This window comes from Mesitornis unicolor, unplaced genomic scaffold, assembly GCF_000695765.1.
Source record: "Mesitornis unicolor isolate BGI_N332 unplaced genomic scaffold, ASM69576v1 scaffold33723, whole genome shotgun sequence".
In the NCBI taxonomy this organism is placed as follows: Eukaryota; Metazoa; Chordata; class Aves; order Mesitornithiformes; family Mesitornithidae; genus Mesitornis; species Mesitornis unicolor.
The window spans coordinates 1-19,233 of record NW_010175981.1 but is presented as its reverse complement, the minus strand read 5'-3'; the positions used below and the strand labels follow the sequence as shown (position 1 = coordinate 19,233).

The following is a 19,233-nucleotide window of genomic DNA, read 5'->3' as shown; positions in this document are numbered from 1 at the left end:
GGATGAGGTGGAAGGCATCCCCATGCTTGTAAGCCCCCTCTCCCCCTGCTCCCAATGCTATTTGGCCACCCTGGCACGCCCTGCAAAGCCGCCCCTGCCCACGGTACCCCCAAGTTCCCCCTGCCATACACGCCCCGCAGCACCAAACCCCCCGTGATGAAACGCAAAAGAAGGTGCTTTCCCACCCTGGCAGCGCCCCCTTGGTCCCTTTGCCCCCTACTCCGATTGCAGCCAGCACCCAGGGCAGAGGAGGACAGGGGCCCTGAGTGACACCCAAAAGGGGCCACTGCCAACTTCCAAGCTGCCAGATTCGCCTCGCCCCCGGGGTGGCAGCGAGGGTGCTCTGTGGCAAAAACCCAGTACTGGCAGCTCCAGCCCCCAAAATTGCAGCATTTCATCAGTCTTCATCTCAGCGCAAGAAAATCCTCCCTGGCACAGCCTGACTCCCACAACCTCCCCTCACCTTAAATTATGGCCAGCAGTATTTAAGTGTCAGTGACTTAAGTAATTTAATTACTTAATACCCTCCTTTTGAGGTCTCATTGCTCAGGCAATGTAACTCCTCCAGACCTTTCTTGAGGAAGGGGCTCTGGCTGGATGGGAAAGTGCAGAGAGTAGCACTGCCCTGCATTACCCACAGCAGGGTCAAAACATCTCTTGAGGAACTTCCCAGAGACTCCCAAACCCCCCCCAGCTGCTGCCACTAACAAGCCTCAGTCCCTTATCAATCGCCACAGCAAGTCCCACATTTTCAGAGGTTGCACCTCCCTGGTGGCCCCCAGCACCCCCTTACTTATGGGAGGTTCATTCTTACAAGTAGTACCTAATCAGATAATTAAGAAAATCAGCTGTGCCCTCCCCACACCTAGCCAGAGCAGGTTGCCTTATACCCGCGTGGCACTGCTGGAGGTGCTGGGTGGCTGCAGGCTGAAGTCTCAGCAACATCTAAAGTTTTCTTTGCTGCATTAATTTAAGTGCTGGCCTCTCTTCTCTATAATGAGTTTATTCATTGTTTAGTTAATGGATCCCTGAGGTGGCAGGCAGCCTGAGGTCTTTTGCTTTTGGGGGTGCACCCCACCTGTCCCTCAGTCACATCTGTCTCAGGACAGGCTCTTGCTCTCCTGTGCTTGCATAGGCAACCAGGAGGGACTGGAGCTGCCTTCAGGCTCGATGACCTGATTCCTTCTTCAGTGCAGAACCAGTGAGGGTTGCTTTCGTGACCTTTGGTCCCAAGCGCTCCCTCCAGAGCTGCCTGCAATGCAGCAGAGAGGGAGAAAAGCAGGGGAAGTACCAGGCAGCCCTGGGTCCTTTGATACCCTCGAGTGCAGAAATCACAGGGTGGCCCTCAGAAACTGCTCAGCAGGGGCCGCAATGTAGTGCTATCAAAAAACATAAAGACCAAAAAAATTCCTGGTATGGAGCTGGTTTTGGTGAGCTTCCCTGCAGAAGGAGCATAGAGAAACTGAGGTCTCTTCCAGGCGTGTCCCCCCCACCCCAGCCTGGAGCCCACCACAGCCCCAGCTCTGCTCTCACCCTGCCCTGCTCTCAGCAAAGCCAGTTCCTTTGTCAGGATTTGTCCTTGGTGCAGGGTCTTTTCCCATCTTGCTTTTACACTGCACTCCTCCTGGTGGGTGCTGGGGTAACCAAAGCTGGAGCCTGATCCCCCCCCAAATCATCATGGACATGAAAGCCAGCTCCTGGGTTGTTCCTAGGCTGCAGCGAGCTGCCCAGAGCAGACACAGACTGTATGCCAGGGAAATGCTTCCCATATGCCTTTATTTGCAAAGTTACAGGATTTTTTTTACAGGCACTGTGCATTGGTGTTTCAGACCGGTTCAGCTTTTTCTCTGTATTACCAATGACCAAGAGGGGAGGTGGGAGCAGGGAAAATCCCTCACAGCAACTGTTCCAGCCTCCAGAAAGGCATAAGACATCTGAAAGGAACAATCTGCTTCTTCTGAAGCCATGAAGCAAGGAATCTGGTTTATAAACAGGTTTAAAAAATAATATACATATATAAGAGCAGCTCAAAGCTAAAGTACAGCAATAACTGGTACATACCTATGCATATCTGTTCACACCCTTTCTCCAAAGCTGAAAAAGGGATGGTTTAAAAACTAAAAACACAGTTAAAAAAAAGAGGGATTCCATGCATTAAGTTTTTAGTGTTTTGTGCAATTAAAATGGGATGAAAATAAATATAACTTAAAAAAACCTCAACCTTTTCCGTGACACTAATGGAACAGAGGCAAGTCTATAAGGCACTTCCACACGGGCTATTCTAGAAAGCCTGGCAAACAGCTAAAACAGTGCAACCATTTACAGTGGCATCAGATGAGCTGAAGACATCTGTCTGGTGAGATGTGAACTGAGAAAATCTTAGGAGACTTCAGTCCTTGGGAAAGAGGCTGGGGCATGGCTACAGACGCCTCAATGGCCAACTCCTCCTCCTTACTGCTGCCAGGAGAAGACCTCCCCCACCGAGGATTCTGGACCGACTGAAGGATGGCAGAGGGGCTCTGGAGCACCGCCCCCAAGGAGTGAGATGAGACAGTTGGGATGGAGCAGGGGAGGGATTTGGGGCCTCGAGCTCCTGCACCGCCTCCAGTGCTGCACACTCCTTCTGCCAACACCAGGGTCTCCCTGGTTTGTTCTGCAGCCTCCATTCCCCACCAGCCCTTCCATTGCTGACCCTTAGTGATCCGGCACTGCCGAAAGCAAGCCGCTTAGTTCAAATGTTCCAGGAAGTTAAAAAAATAGCCTCTGCCCTAAATAGGGAACTGGTGTTTTTGCAGGAGCGGGAGCACAGAGGCCATATGCTCAGCCCGAGCAGGCTGGGATGCCAGTGCCGAAGCCAGCTCTGCGGGGAAAAAGGGAAGGCATGGGGAGGCTTGACGCCAAATCTGCTTTGCCAAAGACAACTGACCCAGCCACCTCGAGAGCTGCTTTGCTGCTGTAACCCTTCACCTGCTGCTGGTAAAAATTATGGAGATGCTCCAGGCAGCAGGGTCACCCTGGGCCAGGTGCAGGCATTAGCGTCACTACCCCTACACGCATGCTCAGCTGCTGCCAAAAAAGACTGATCAACTTGGATGCCTACTTTAGGTCTCATAGTAGTCCCTCATAAGCTACTTTTCTCTCCCCCTGCCCAAAGTCTTTATTCCCCATGAAGGCCTGGAGAACCCACCTAAGGATGGCTGGAAGCAGCTCCTAGAGGGGAGCTGGGTCTCTAGAGAGGAGCTTTAAGCGTTAACCACCACACCAGTGCTTCCAGCACAAAGGAAGCACTTGGCCATGGTAAATAGCTGTGCCTGACCACATGCCCCCAGCAGGAGGGAAACCCTTGCCCTCCAGTGCCACCTGAAAATAACTGAGCAACCTCCATGGGATGTCTTGAACACAAGAAAAAATCCAAATCTGCCCTTCTAGCATGTCTTAAGGACTTGGCACAGCCAAGTGAAAAGTGCTGGCAAACACAACTAAAGGCTCCTACCCCAGTATCCTTTGCTGTCTCCAGGCCTTGCTCATGCATCCCAACTGCCAGAGGATCCTGGCCACAGCCACTGAGTGTTTTTGGGACAAAGCTACCAATCCCAGCACAGGGAGAGGCTCCTTCCTCTGCCAGTCCTCTTAAAGGTCCTCTTAAAATCAGGCTGTGCAAGAGGCAAGAGTGCGAGTGGCAAAGCACACACTTGCCTAAGCAACCCCTCCGGGCTGCTCCCGGCCACAGAGCTGTGAGCTCCCACTGACTCTGCAAAGCCAAGGTTTCAAGTTCAGCTTTTGTTCTGGCAGGTTAGCTCTCTATTTACATAGAGAGGGAAAAACAACCCCAAACAGGACAACCTAAAAAAACCACAACAAAAAACACCTTAAATAGGGAGAGTATAGCTTTCAAATGGGAAGGGTGAGGGCTGGAAAGTGTCTTGTAGTGCAGTTCAGAAGAGTCAGTCGGGGGGCAGGTTGGGGGTAGTGGCAGAGTTGGACACACGGCTTTAATGCAAGTCTTCACTCTGGGACAACTCTGTCAGGATCTGAATGAGGTTGTCCAGCCCCCAGAGGTAGCCGTCCTCTCTGTTCCCTTCCACCCAGGGCACGTTGTGCTGGAGAACTTGTCCCTCCGGCAACGGGGTGGTTTTCCCAAAGTCAATCATCCAGACTTTGGCCTGTTCCTTCTTGTCGTGAATGAAGAGGAGAGAGCTCCCAATCACCTGCAGAGGGGAGAGATCAGTCAGTGGTGTTCCTGTTGCACATTCTCAGCCAGCTTCAGGGCTTTCAGACACCTTATCTCAGGCTGCATTTGCAAGAGGTGATGCTGAGATTCTGCATGAGCAAAAGCAAGCTCCCTGCAATTGCTGGCTGTGTTTGCATATGCAAATCAGGTATTCAGACAAGCTGATTTGCTCATACAAATCCCAGCTCCTGGCAGGAGAGTATCAGAAAAACACACACATGAAAGATAGAGATGTCATTCTGGAAACCCAGTCAGGGTCCCCAGGGAAGGAACAAGATGAATTGTCTCAGCCTTCAGATGAGAATTTTTCCAAGGCCAGTTCTTTGTGACCAACTCGTGCTATTGACACTCACCAGCCCTCCAGACATCACTGCAGGGATTGGTATGCTCCAAGAACAAGTTACTTGCGAAGTGCTGTTTCCTGCATGAAACATCATCAAATTGCACCTAGATTCCCCCTGGAATATCCTCCTGGCTTTCACAGTACTTTGGGGATGCAAATTACAGAGGTGCACGTACATGAATTTCCTTTTCCATTAGTTCAGTCCACTGCATCTGCTTTCAAGGGGTTTTAGCAGGTAGTACTACATAAAAGCACCAATGGTTGTGCTTCAGAGCTGTCCCAAATAGAGATTACTTTCCAAATTATGTCCAACGTGAATGACTTGGTGGATTATGAACTCACTTGCCCTTGTATCACAAATAGGGATCTCAGTGACCAGAGCACAATGGCTGTTAGCACACGGGACACAGCGTTCCTAGAGCTAGGAGAAGCCCACACCTCACAGGCCACACAGACACATAGAGGAGTGCAGCTCTAGGGTCATCCATCTGGTGTCAGCCCTCCAAAACAGCAGCTCTAAATGTTACCGGGGTCTCCCACGTCCATGCTATCACTGCAGTTTAGTTTGAGGTTTGCCTTTAGACAAGGGTTTTGAACGGGAAGCATGTACTTGCAAAGGTTATTATGAATTTACATTTTTGAGGAGACTCCCTCCTCCAGTGCAATGGGAAAATGTCCAGGGTCCAGAGATATGTATTATTTCCCAGAAATGCTTATCTTTAGCTCTTCTCCTTCTAAGCTCTTATAGCCCTCTCTTGGCCAGGACAGAGCATATTAACTTTAAGGAAAAGCCTTTTGCTGACGTTCTCTGCTCGCCTGTCTCGAGTTGCTGAATTCTCCTGCAGCTCCTTGGAGGAGCTGTGACCAGTGAGGGCCCCGCAGAGCTTGGCAGACATTCTGCTGCGCTTCATCTCAAAGTGGGACAGAAAGTCAAAGGTGCTGCTTTTTAATTTTTAAGGAGTGGAAACTCCTTTCAACACCCCCTTGAAAGGCTGTTTTGTTTCTCTGTTTACAAACGAAACCCTGGCACTTGGTTTCAGAGAGCATTTTGTTTCCTGTGCTGAGCTGACCTGAAACCCTCGTTTTTTCCTTTCCCTTCCCTATTTCACTTCCAATGCCTTACAGGTGCTGCATGGTCCTATCTGCCCCTGGCTCCCAGCAGGACCTTCTGTATGTGGCCAGGGCCAAGGTGGCTCACATGGCTTTGGCTGAGCGACAGTGGGCTCTTGGAGCTGTCCTGCCAAGGACACGTGCTCTCATGTTTTGTTAAGTAGATGCAATAGCAAATAGACTTTGCCAATGCTAAATCAATAAAACGATTCAATTAAATAACAGAGCATTCTTTTTTTGCTGTAATGGACAAAAAAGGTAGCACTTCCTCTATGTTTTCCCACAGGAACTGAATTTTCACAGTAGAAAATGCTGATTTCTGGACATGTTTCTAGAGGAACGTCAGTCCAAGGGAAGAGTCCTGGCCATGGTGCCGCACCCAGCTCAGCAAAGGCAGTCTTGGGATGATCTACAATCTACAGCTAAGTAGAAGCCTTGTTTGTACACATGCAGCAACTGGCAGCTAAATGATACCTGACATGCTCTCAGACAGACGTTTCTCTCCAGAAGAGCCCTATACTTTTACATTAAGGATTTTTCCCAGCCATATAAACCCATAAGTAGCCCAAATTCCTCCTAGATCACTTTTAATCTGTATGAACACTGGTTTTCAATAGATTTAAGTACATGTCAGATGTGTAAACATTGTATCAGTCATCAGCCATATTTCCACTTGAGTATTAGATAAACATGGGTATGAAAATACAGATGTAATAAATTCAAAGTTGTAGAAAATTACAACCTCTGAATTTGACTCAACCTCTCTCCTCGGACAAGCTGAGATTAAATCATTTGCATTTCCATGCAGATGTATCTAAATACAAGTATTATTACCTCATGGCACTTGAAAAACGGGGAAGTCTCCAGGGTAGCGCGGATACCCTTCAACCGGTTAAGGTAACTGTTCTGGAATTACAAAAAACACCAAGCCGTCAGTGCTGTGGGAAGTCTACATAAAAACTGCCACATGGGGCAGACAGGAAGGTCACCCCCGCCAGCATCCTCTCCATGATACCATGTTGGCACGGAGAGATGCTGGGGGTGTCCCTCAGCCACCCTGTGCTCAGCATTCTCCCATAAACCTGTCCCTGGGGAAGGTGTCCCCTCTTTTTTGGGATCCACTTATCCTTTTGGCCTCTATGGCATCCTGTGAGTTCCCATGGCTTCCAAAACTTAGTGAGAGCATTTCTTTTTGCTGAACTGGTGCTTTCTGCAGACTTTCCCCACTGCATTCATGGTGTTCCCGAGGAGGACACAGCCAATTCAGCAGCCACTGCTGCCAATGCGTAGCCAGGCTGCTTTTTCCTCTCACCTGCACTCTTTTTAATAGGTCAGCTCTTCACCTCCTCTGTCGTTCTATCAGTCACTCAGTCAAGCATCGTGAGATACTTCCGTAACTCTGCATCAGCACTTCTGCAAAGTTGGTACCATAGGTGGAAGGGCTTCCACACCAGTCAGCATGCAGGTCAAGACACAGGCGTCTGTTTGAGCATCCCTGCAAATTGCTGGAAGGTACTAAACGTTCTCCAGGATCCCTTGGATAATTTGATTTTGAGGTTTAGATGGAAGGACTAAGCACAGGAGCACGCACAGCCAGTATGTGGGCACTATAATATATCTCAATTTTCACACTTTGCCTGCGTGGGGAGATGTGGGGGTCACTGTATTGCAACATTTTGGCCAAGGAGCCCCATCCAGAACCAGGGCATGATTGTGTGAGTGTGCTGCAAGCTCTTCGGGGACAAAATTAAGGCAGGCAACTTAATTTCCAGATCCAGGAATAATCCCTGGGTAACTCATGTCAAAGTGAACGTGTTGGTTTGAAGGAGGCAGTGCCAAGGGCCATTCCAGCTGGAGCCTTGCATTTGTAGGCTTTGTATAGTACAGCTTAGAATGGGAGCACTTTGTCAAACAGGATATTTGACACAGTCGGTGTAAACTGTTTACAGCTACAGCTCTTACTCTCCTGGCAACATAGAGAAACTTGGAAAATGCTGACTGTGGCTTGCCCATGCAAAGAGCGCCTGGCGTAGGTAGAGGGATGCCTTGACCACCCGCCCTGCGAAACCAAGCGTGGGGCAGCTCGCTCTGCCAGGGTAGGAGCCCCCACGGCCCACACCATCATATACTGGGGTAAAGAGCAGGCTGCTGTCAGCCCCAGGGATGAGGGCGCAGAGCATGGCTACGCCTTTGCAGCAAGTTTTGGGGCCAACCCTTGAGCATTCTCAGCAGACTTGGACCTGGTCTGAGCAGTGCTGCTGCAGGAAACATGTCCCCTCCCAGCCCTCCCCTCACCTCCATGCCGTGATGGCATTTCTCTGCCATTTTTCATGCTCTTTTTAAGAGAGATTTCTCAGGCTGCAGCCTCTCAGGGCAGGGAACCGACGAGCTAAGGGCAGCTTCCACAGGAGGATCCTTCCCTCAGTAGTGCCCCCAGCACCCACTACTCACTAAAACATTGCGGTTTCCTCTGGTGAACTCCCTGAAGGCCTCCATGACTTGTTCCTTTGTCCGTGTCTTCTTGAAGTCCCGGTTCACAGTGCCGTCCTCTTTCTTGAAAAGAAGGGAGAGCGGTGAGCAGGATGGGGAGGGAGTGAGCTGGGGCAAGGATGGGTGTTTCAGCAGCTACGCATGTCCCTGCGTAGGATGTGACCAGCCTTGTTGGTAACTGAAGGACCTGTCTATGGAGGAGGGGTGAGAAGAGGCAGCAGCTCTCTGCCTTGCACATCCCAAACCATCTCGCAGCTCCACTGCTTTGTCCCTTAAGGCAAACACAAGTCTTCACCATCATGTACTTGTTGAGGTCACCAGCAATGTGGACAAGCCATCCTTTGTGGACTGGGTATTCAATGCCCACCAGCGGCTGGTGATCACCTGTTTCTGGCCACACCATGCCCAAAAGGCTTCCTGTCGCTGCTGTGCCTGACCACAGGTGCTGACCAGGGCTGCACCCTTGCTTAGGGAGGAAAGCAGAGCACAACGGTGTCAGGACACAACTAAGCGTGGATGTGGACAACATCTCAGAAGCAGGCACAAAAACCCCTCGGCACAAAGTCCTCCATGAACCACCAAATCAAGGAGATGAAGGCAAGAAACTGTCTTGCCTCACTAGTCCTTTGATAGCCTACAGATCCCAGACCCTCAAAAGCAGCAGCCTGGCAGCGAGACATAGCAAGCAGCCTCGTGCTCTCCTCCACCCCTTCCCCAGAGGCACATCCATGCTTGGCTCATCACAGGGACAGCATGGCTTGGTCCACTGTGGGGACAGCAGACAGCCCTGACCCAGAGGCTCCTGGCCGAACATCTGGGCAGCTTTGTAGGTCACTCGCCATTTTCCCGCTACTGCTGGGGCTCTGATTTTTAGATCGGCGCGTTTCATTGTATGGAGCGGCCATGGGTCAGGCAGGCAGAGCTCGCTTCCTGGATACAGGGGCTATTTTAAACCACACATGCTCGTGCTCACAGCGCCACTTGCAAAGCTCCATCTCACTGCTCCAGACAGCTCATTTGCACACAATAGACTGAAGGGACAAAAGCCAAAAAGATATCCTGTGGGCTGGGGAAGATGAAGTAAGGATGAAGAAGCAGAGCAGAGGCTAAGAAAGGAAGAAAGCAGAAGGAATCTTCTGCCCCAGAGGTTTACGTGCCCTGGCAAGACTTTAAGACTCTTCCAGGGATGTGCCCTGGCATGGGGCCATGTGCATCCCCCTGTGCGGGGATGATGGCCGGTGACCAGTCTGGGTTGGGGGCAGGCCAAGCACCCAGGCTGCGGAGAGCTGGGCAAGGCAAGCTGCGCAGCAAACCCACACCCGATGTGCAGCTGGGGATGAATCACACAGCTTCCAACTTCCAGCTTGTGTCTTGTGCAAGTGTTAATGAAGGTGGTAATGAAAGCAACGTGTGAAAGATCTTAGTCTGCAAGAAAAGCTTTGTTTACAACTGATGTACCCAGCTTCAAACCACCCTGGACCCAGCCTGACCATCTCTCAGCCCTGCACCTCAGTGCTGCCACAGGGTATGAAAGCAAGACTAAAAGCTGGCAGAGCATGCATTGGCAGTGGCCAGGACAACCTTCTTGCTGGAGACCTCTCTGCCGTAGTGGCCATCCTGCCACAGACCAAGCAGCACCAGGATCTCTGCCTTCAGCTGTGTCTCATGGATGCTCTGGGGGCACACGCGTGATGTATAAAGGGAGGGCGCTACACTGCTATACATCCGTCACAAGAGCCCTGACATGGCAATTCAGAAATCAGCCCACCCTCTCCCCAAGGGGATGATAGGTACCAATTTGGAGAAGTGCCACAGCACTGATTTCACATGTAAAGAGCACAATTTTCCACAAAGCATCCATGAAAGGAGATGGACTTGTAAGTGCTCCTAAAAATAAATGAAAACCACAGATGGCCTTTCAGATAAGGCAATCTAGGCTTCAGAAAAGCCAAACAGCCTATCTGTAGTGCTGCTCCCATAACTACCCACCTCCTGTGGTTTCCTTGCCCAGTCAAATGCTGCTGCTGCAGGGCTGACGACTGCCACGACATTTACAGGTGTCCGAGCCCCGAGGGGGCTGGCTTCCATACAGCAGAAATGTGAAGGGGGCTGATAAGGGCTATCACAACCTCCACCTCACCAGCGATTCCAGTTTGTGCTGGTGTCACTGGGACAGGGTTCAGGTCAGCTGGTTCCCCCTTCAGCACTCTGTCTGGCCCCAGATGGGGCTCACGAGCCACCCATCTTGGGAAAATCAGGTGAGGGTTTTCAGGGCTGGTTCTGGGACCCCACAAATGTCTCAGCCCTTGGGAATATCGTCCCACTGTGGCCTTGCCACAGGCAATGGTGAGCACCTCTCAGACCAGAGCAGGAGCTTCAGAGCAAAACTTCTTGGAATGAGCTCCAGGAAGCAACTGGGTCACCAAGGATCACTTGTATTACTTTTAGCAGGGTAATTTCATTAATAGCTACTGTTTCTAACAGCTTCAAGCTACTCCAAGGAGTGAGATGAGTGTCATTATTTCCTTTTGCAGAGGAAAATTTTCATTTTAAAAGAAGAACTGGAACCTCCAGGCCACCTGGGAAGGCAAAAGCTCAACCAGGAATGGGTCACCCCCGCCCACCTGCACTGTCCCAAAGGCCACCACTGCTCTCCTGCTTCCTCTGTGCCCCCTTCCAGCCGTGCACCCAGGGCCAAATCCTGCCCTTCCTTCACACAGGAAGGTGCTTTCATGCATCAGCCTCTGGCTGCGAGCAAGGGGCAGGGCAGATTCACCCTTGCTCATCCCAGGGAAGCATCTGCAGCAGGAAGGAAAACATGGGGAGACGTATCAAATAATATTATCCCCAAATTTTCCTCTGAGGGATCAGTAGCAGCCTCAGGGCACCAAAGGTGCTTTCCCTAATGTGGGCACTTGACCCTGAAAACAGGGCAAATGCAGGGATACATTGCAGCACGACTGCCCTGCTAGAAAAGAAGGAAGCCTGGAACCAGCATGTACTGTTAATGCTTTAGCTTTGGGGAAATAATCCAGAAGTTGAGGGATTTAAGGAGAATTACCAGTAATTAGAGCCTTGATCAAATTAGTCAGCCCCTAGCAGCAGCAGCAAGAGGAGGAGGATTACTCCTGGAGGCCAGCACTTCTCAACATTTTTCAATTAAAGGGCTGCCTCACCTCTTTGAAAAAAATCCACTGCTTAATCACAAAACAGCTCACTTACTGGTGGCTAAAACAGAGGTGCAACTCTCACCATTTCTTTATGACTTTTATTTCCCTCCACAGTGTTTTTTTGGCCTGTGTGAGAATATGATTGGGGTTTTTTTGTTTGGTTGCTTTTTTCCACATTTTTCATTTCAAATGGTTCACATATAACCCTGCTTCTGCCTTAAAGCCCCCTAAACATCCCCAGATCACAGGCTGAGAAGCACCGCTGAAGGCCAAGGATACAGCATGCTGGACTATAAATAGACAGATATTCCTGATTATAGCAAAAAAGCAGGGAGAAGAAACAGTACATGGGAGCTTTTGTCCCAGCTGGCCCTCTCCTTTTTTATACAGCCTTAGTTTTATAATAAGCACCAGCAAACAGCAGCAATGGGAACTAGGCAAAGGGTTATCCTGAGCTGGAGCAGCCTGCAGCATGCTCATGGGTGTCCGTGGCAAAAAAAAAGGGACTTTGGGAGAGCTGGGGAGATTGGGGAAGAGCTATGGTAGTAGGTAAGTGCCCCGACCCAATGTAGGCACCTCAGAAAGCTGCTGTTGGGAAGCATGACCGGCAACATCCCAGGCAGGTGCATGGGAGTGGCAGGGGTGCCTTGTGTTGCTCATGCCGGAAAACTCTTCAAGGGGTTCAGCCCAAGGGCTGCTCCTTGGGTTTCTGAGAGTGGTCGAGTCAGAGATAAATGTCCTGTGCTCTGCTGGTCATGATCTAGTTGAATAAGAAGGTGCCCTCCTCCTTGTGCACAACATGCTCTGCTGGGCTTCCCACAGCCCAGGGACTTTGTCCTGCATAGTAGGACAGGTAAGTCCCTTCCTGCTGGTGGTTTGCTATGGGGGTAATCAGTAGTAGTGGCTCTGAGTGACCACTCCTGCTGATCCCCTTTTAAACCCATGGTCTAACATCTGCATTTGTTTGCTGTTTGACCAGAGAAGTAGAGGGGAACGCTACCAGGAACATCTACAAAACCTAGTGTAACGGTTCTTTTCAGGGAACGGCTTCATTTGTTTTAATGCCTCATGTTTGACACCACTATCTCCAGTCAGAAGAGGTGCAAGAGTTTAAGGCCACAAAGACCCAGATGGACATTCTGGGAGAATCTCATCTGACCCAGAGAGGAGAAAAATGATTTGTGATCAATACAAATTCCTCCAAGCAAGATACATGTAGAAATCAAGCCACTGCTTCCATTAAGAGTGAGCAGCTGCCCTGAGCTACCTCCTGGGCCCCTACAGCAGTACTCTAAGCTTGAATTACTGCAGGCATGACTTGGCTGAGCTTCCCTCAGCTGCCAAGCCAACACCATGCCCAGACATGCAATGAAATTCTTAGCTCAAGTGTGATATTAGCTTTAATTCATATTGGCTGGCTATCAAAAGGCATATGCCATTGCTAAATGCTCGCAAGTGTCTTCTATCACAAATACAACTGCTCTGCAGTTACAGACCTAACTCTGTTCAAGTGCCCTACCAGACAACTCTCTCAACAATCTGCTCACCAGGAGAGAAACTCCTGGGCTGGCTCATCTACTGGGGACACAAAAGCATCCCAGCAGGTATCTCCAGAAACATGAGTGCTGCTCTGAGCAGCATTACACATGTGTGCAGGTGCCAGCAGAGAGTGCTGCTGCTTGTGTTTGTACCATTTCATAGGGCTCAGCTGCTGAATTTTTCCAGACATGGATGTAAATACAGCCTCCTTACTAACTGGAGCTAAACTCACAGCTCTAACCACAGATCGGCACATGTTCAAGCTGGGATTTGGATTAATGGCTCATCCTAGCAGCACAGCAGCAGCAAAAGCAAACAAATAATTTGAATCTTCGAATTGGAGGATGGCACTTTGCATTTCACAGTCAGGAAAATCAACCAAGTGGTTAATTTAATGAAATTATCGCTAAAACCATCCTCTTACATTGATGCCCTGAGCTTAGCTGCACACTCAGAAGAACAGCACTGCCCCAGGCCAGTTGCCTAACAAGGATGGTTTGGCTGCAGGGACCAGGGCTATCCTGATGTGACACAGTTTCATCATGAGCCTCCTGTATGTGAGTAAGTTTGGTTACTGAATGCTCTAGCATTTCCCCCTGCTCTGCCCACCTGGAGTAGCCTCACCTTTATCCCCTCAATCCTGAAGCCCAGTGTGGCAGTCGAGCTGATGGTCTCTCTCCACTGCATGTAGCGGGGCTTGGTTACCGCCCGCAGCACATTCTCCTCCTCAGTGGGGGCATCAGGGTCCACCTCGATCATCTTCTGGTACATGTCCTTCCTCAGGCTCGGCTTCTTCCGGGCCTTTATCAGCTCCTCCTCCAAGTATGTCCTGCAAGGAGTGAGGGGGAAACATCAACAGGGCCATAGGGCTACCACATGAGCTGCCACATAGACACAGAAAACCCTTACCTCAAAAATCAGGCCTGTGCAAGATAGCTGATTCCTGGGAAGTAGAGCAACAGGAAATAATGCAATTCACTGCAGGTGAATTGATCCTGATATAATTAGCACCCCATCATCAACAGTTGCTATCTTTTCAGTACATCAAGAAACCACAACCAGTTTGACAATAACAAGAGAGGTTATTTCACATAGGTGCCCTTGGCATTGCTGCTGCTGCCACCTCTTAGTTCTGGGGACCCTGTTCCCCAATGCTCAGTGAACCTGAGCAGTGACTTAGTGGCTCTCACAAACTAAACATGGCTTTCAAGTTGTGTCTGGCAAACAGCCCAAATGCTCTGGGACTCAGCTGAGTTGAAGGCAAGAGGGAGGTTGCTGTGTCTCAGCTGTCGGCGTTAGCTGCTGCTCCCTCTGAGGTCTGGCCAATGTGGGCAGCTGCTGACAAAGCTGCTCCTGTGCCTCTCTTGCACTTTCCCATCCCCTAATGCTGTGCACTGTGAGGGCTGTGCTTCACCAGCTACCAAATGGGGTGTTTTCATACAGGACTGTTTTACTGCTGATGATTTTGGCCAGTATAGGTCTGTTTGAAGTGGACTATCTAGCAAAAGCTTCCTGTATGGGATGGAGCAGGGGAAGGGATGTGGCCTTGACCAGGTGCTTAGCATAACCCCTGGAACACAAGGTGCAACTGAGATGGGGGAAGGAGGATGGAAGGTGCAGAGTGTGCAAAGCCCTTGGTTTTATGCACCCTTCAGAGGAGCACCACTCTGTGCCAGAGCACACTGGTGGAGAACTTCTCTATCCTGATATGCAGAAAACCATCATCCATGAAATACTACTTCCTGCAGCAGTAACAAACCACTACATAACTCCTCTTGCAGCACCCAGACCTGCCCCAGTTCAGTCTGGCCAGTGTGCAGGCTCTCTCCAGACAACTCGACAAGCCAGGTGAGATGTCCCAGCAAAATGACACGGGAATGACCCTGCTCGTCACCTCCTTCCCCACCAAATCCAAACTGCTCTTCACCTCCCAATAGCCATACCCAGCTCTGCAGAGGGGCTGTGCCCTCTCCTCCTGTCACTTGTGCCAAAATCCTAGCACTGAGAGTGCAGTTCAACTCCAGAACTGAGCAAAACGCATGGGGAGGATGCTAGGCAGACTATGTGGGATGCTGCTCCTGTGTTTCCCACAGGCTTAACAAGGCAAACTGGTGTCTTTTCTCAGGGCAGGTATATGATTGTCAAGTAGACATTCCTGGGGCATCAGCTCCTTTGAAAAACGTAGCAGATAAAAGCAATGAAGGGTTTCGGGTGAGATTGCCAAACCCATGATTTTTGGACAGAAGGAATAAAATAGCAGAATTAAGCAGGAGTGCACTCAAAAGTGCTGCTCACGCCACTCAGAAAGCTAGATTTTCTTCTGATGAGAATGACAGAGTGTTTATGTCTGCGGTTTGGTCCCTCTATTGTTGCTCCAGGCTTGAACCATCACCAGGGCTTAAGTCAGACAAAGTTTCGTTCAGGGGCAACCGGAAGAGACTGATGCATCCTGAAAGTAGCTTACCAGGGAAACCCCAAGCCTTTATCTGTCTGGCAGCAAGCTGCTAGCTCAGAGGAAAGGCTTAATAGCCCTGGGGTTTAGTTTATCTGCCAGAGCCTCTCCTGCCTGGCTGTGGGGATGCCCCACTCCCCAGCATTAGCCCAATTTACCCTCCCTCACCAGCTCCTTCTGTTGCACCATCTTAATGATGCTCAACCTTGCCTGCTCTGTCTATCTTAGCTCCAAAAACACAGGTACACAAATCACTCGACTTGTGATTTGTGGGTGTGAGGCTTTCCTCTTAGAGACAGCCTCAGGAGCAACTGGGCAGCATGACCAATGGGTCTTCTGGTGGCTGTCATTTCCAGGTCCAGAGTGGGCCTCATCTCCTTCCCGCAGCAGCATGGTATGTGCCAGTTGGGGACACGTGGTTGTGCTGGGGCCCCTTGCCCTTCTCTCCACCCCTCTGGTGGAAAGTATTCCTCAGCTCTTCCCTGCCGACAGCCTGACAGGCCAGTTCAAGTTTCACATCAGGAGTTCAGGAGGGGGAAAAAAAGATTCCTCCCTCCTACAGAAACCATCAGCTTTTCCAGCAGCGCAAGCATCTCTACCCCATCTGAGCTGCACCTTAGCCAGTGAAGGGGATCTCAACCTGCCCTGCTGCCAACTGACCCAAGGCTGAGTGGTGTCCCAAGGCTGCTCCAAAACTAGCAGCTGCCTGGGGTCACCAGCCCTGCTCACATTTGCTTTGGGACACCCTCATCAGCTGTGGCCTCACTAGCTTAAAAACTGCTGCTGGCCAAGTGGCTGCAGCCTGGAATCTTGGTGTATCTGTAGATGGTTCTTGAGAAAGACATGGCTAATGTCGCCCATCTGTTAGGAAATGTTTCAAGAACTTTGCATGAAAGGCACTAAACTATTTAGCACACACATTTTATCCCTCAAGTGTGTGTAGAAGCAAAGGGTGAGCAGAGGGAAAGTCTCTTGCTCACCAAAGCTGTGCCATTCAAACGCCTTTATTTCACCCCTCTGGCACCCTGGGCAGGATCTCCCACACCTTTTGCTTCCTGCCCCATGACTGTGTCCTCCTGAGGCAGAGAGGGACAGGTTGCCATCCTCCTAAAAGCTATTGTGCCATTCTGGCATACCGAAACCTAAACAGTGACCTGTCCCCTCCACTGCACCAAACTACTTTCCTAGCACATGGGATACTCAACAAGCAAAGAAGAAATGACACTGCTGTGTCCTTCCCCTGCCCAGGCTTCCCCACAGCCACTTGCATGTTTCAGAGGGTTTTACTGAGGAGATGCATTTGCTTTCATTATCCCATGTTAAAACTCAAACAATGTCCCCAAAGCCACTCACCTGACCCCCATTTTGCAGTCCATAACACAGGGGGAGTCAAACTCAGCCAGCAGATCTTCCATCTGGTTGTATCTCTCCCCATCCTTCACAACGTCACCATGGTAGGCAGGAACATAGGGCTTCAGGACATCATTCATCAGGCGGTCGAGGCAGCGCTGCTCTGATTCACAGTGCTTCTTCAGTATCCTGCCGTTGGCTGCTGCCTTGAAACTACCTGAGGATGACAAGGGACAATGTGGCACTTGCTTTGGATGTGGAATGATGCTGTGCCTTCCCAAAACAAGAAGGGCAGACCAACACCTTGGATGCATCTCTTTACACTGGCACCCAAAAAAGTCCCCACAGGCTGAGACTTAAAAGCTCAGGCTGCCAGATTCACATGTAGTGTCACAAGTTTACGACTGGCAATGTCACACCTTAAACAGGGCAGAGATGTGCCCTGCAGCCCCTGACATATTTGCTTCACAGCCTCTGTGTACTTCATGGTGGGTTCACACATCGTGGCTTTGTCTCTATGCTCCTATGTGGGGCATCATTGTGCCGCACAGTGTCACCCGGTTTGCCGTGGATCAGCAAGAGGGCTTGGGTCTCACCCACAGGACTCAGCTTTCTGCTGGTTGAGAAAAACGCAGCAGTAATACTCGCTGGCCATGGGAGCCTGAAAGCACACAGCACTGCACCTCCACATCACCCTCCCTAGCATTTAGGTAAGTCACTCTCTTGGGATGGAGAGGTGGGAGCAGAATTCTGTGACACTCTTGCAGCAGTCAGAAGCAATTCTGGCCAGCAAAGCCCATTAACCTGAGATAACAAAGCGCCTTTTCCCTGCTCTGCCCCTCCCCATGCTCTGTACCTGCATGTCCTGCTAGCTGGATCCAAGGGTACTTCTTCTTGAAAGACATCACAAACGGGGACCAGTGCACCATGTTCTTGATCTTCCGCCATGATTTGCTCTAAGGGGAAAAAAAAATCACAAAGGTCAATGTAACGCTCTAGGTTTTTACTGTCCGTAAAGTCACTTCAGGCAGCATGTGGCTGTTTTGGACAGGGGAGGAGGCACCGCAGCCAGCGCAGGATGGAAGCAAACAGAGAGTCTGCTCTTTTCCCATTGCCCTGTGCCAAGCTGGAGCCGCTGGGCCTTGACTCTCAGTTCAAAAAATCACGAGTAACTTCACTAAAGTGGATGGCATTACAGTGTTGTTTCAGTTGGCTGCTTCTGCTGCAGAGGGACCAGCCATCCATATTACCTTGTCTCCGCTCCCCACATCCCTCTGCAGAAGCAACACGGATGTTAACCCACCCTTGGGTACCGCATTAGATCACGGCAGACAGAGAGAGGAAGGGAGCCCAGGATTTCTATACAGACACAGAACAACTCCAGCTCCCACAGGGATCGAGAGAGGCTTACACAAGCGTGCCCAGGCTCTCTGCCTGGCTTTTGTTCCCCACTGAAAGGCAGCTGCTTTGTCCATTAAGCTGGCAACTTATGCGCTGCTGATCTGCCTGCGTTGGCCCATCTGTAACTACATTTTAGAGAACAATTCCCTTCTGACATGTTGTGTTTCTCGCCAGACAGATTGCACAAAACTATTCACATGACTGTAAAGAGGGCTGCATCGGACATACGAAAGCCTCCTTCGAGGGCGCTTTCCTGTAAGAGTTTTTCCCTGGATTGTTCTGGGGAACATGCTGTCAGCAAAAGGCAGGAGGATGACCTCTTATCTCTACCCCAGAAGGCAACGGTGCAAACAAATCAGGCAAACAATATACAACAGCAACAATGGAAAAATGCCTTCTTGCAGGAGCTGGGACAAACAGACGGCGTAGTCCTGGCTGCTCCGAGCTACTGGGTTCAGCCGGAAGCCCACAGATAAATTATCCTCATTTGCTCTGCTCTGAAGGCATGGGAGGTAGCCTTCCAGAAAGCCCAAGTAATCTCTTCCTTGTGTTTGGAGAACCAGCCCCTGTTCCAGTAATGCTTCACAGACAGGCGGGGAAGAGCCAGCAGCCCCGACTTGCAGCTTGGTGGGGGTGAACTCATGGCGCAGGAATCCGTGCTGAGAACTGCTGACATGTTTAAATGGCGAGGAAGAAGTCAGACAAAGATGTTAGTGTCTAAGGCATGGAAATTACATCGGGTTACCCTGCGCTGTGCACCACGCTTTGCATGGGGACACAGGGGCTGCCCACACAGTGGGGACCAGGGGTAGGAGAGGGGAAGAAGAAAGCTCTTTCCCCATCTCCCAGCCCAGGATGACTGCCATAGCTGGGAGCGTCCCAGCATGCCCTGGCACCGGTACAGCAGCACAGGAGTTTGGCAAGCAGCTGCCCCAGCACGGGGTGACACCGGGCATTCCCTTTGCCCAGGCTCCTCTGCGCCACGGGTTTGCTCTGCCATCCGGCTTGCTTGCTTTGGCAGGAGGGCCGGGCAGTTCCCTACCTGACATGAGGATGAATGTTTTTATTTCCAAACGGAGTGCCAGAATTTGTGCACTTTAGCTGTTCTTTGTTCTCCTTTTGGCAGAGAGCGGAAGGGAAGCGGGGG

At 50.5% G+C, this 19,233-nt stretch overlaps 1 protein-coding gene across 1 annotated transcript; it reads right to left on the bottom strand.

The window, feature by feature from the left end:
• Window positions 1-3,874: 3,874 nt before the first annotated feature.
• On the bottom strand, window positions 3,875-17,641 carry LOC104538417 (inositol-trisphosphate 3-kinase B-like; the record flags this gene model as incomplete). The annotated part of the gene is made up of 6 exons (XM_010181615.1): window positions 3,875-4,208; window positions 6,519-6,590; window positions 8,136-8,237; window positions 13,508-13,712; window positions 16,689-16,902; window positions 17,542-17,641. Coding segments are annotated over 6 exons (909 nt in total), but the record flags the coding sequence as incomplete, so codon positions are not given.
• Window positions 17,642-19,233: the final 1,592 nt, after the last annotated feature.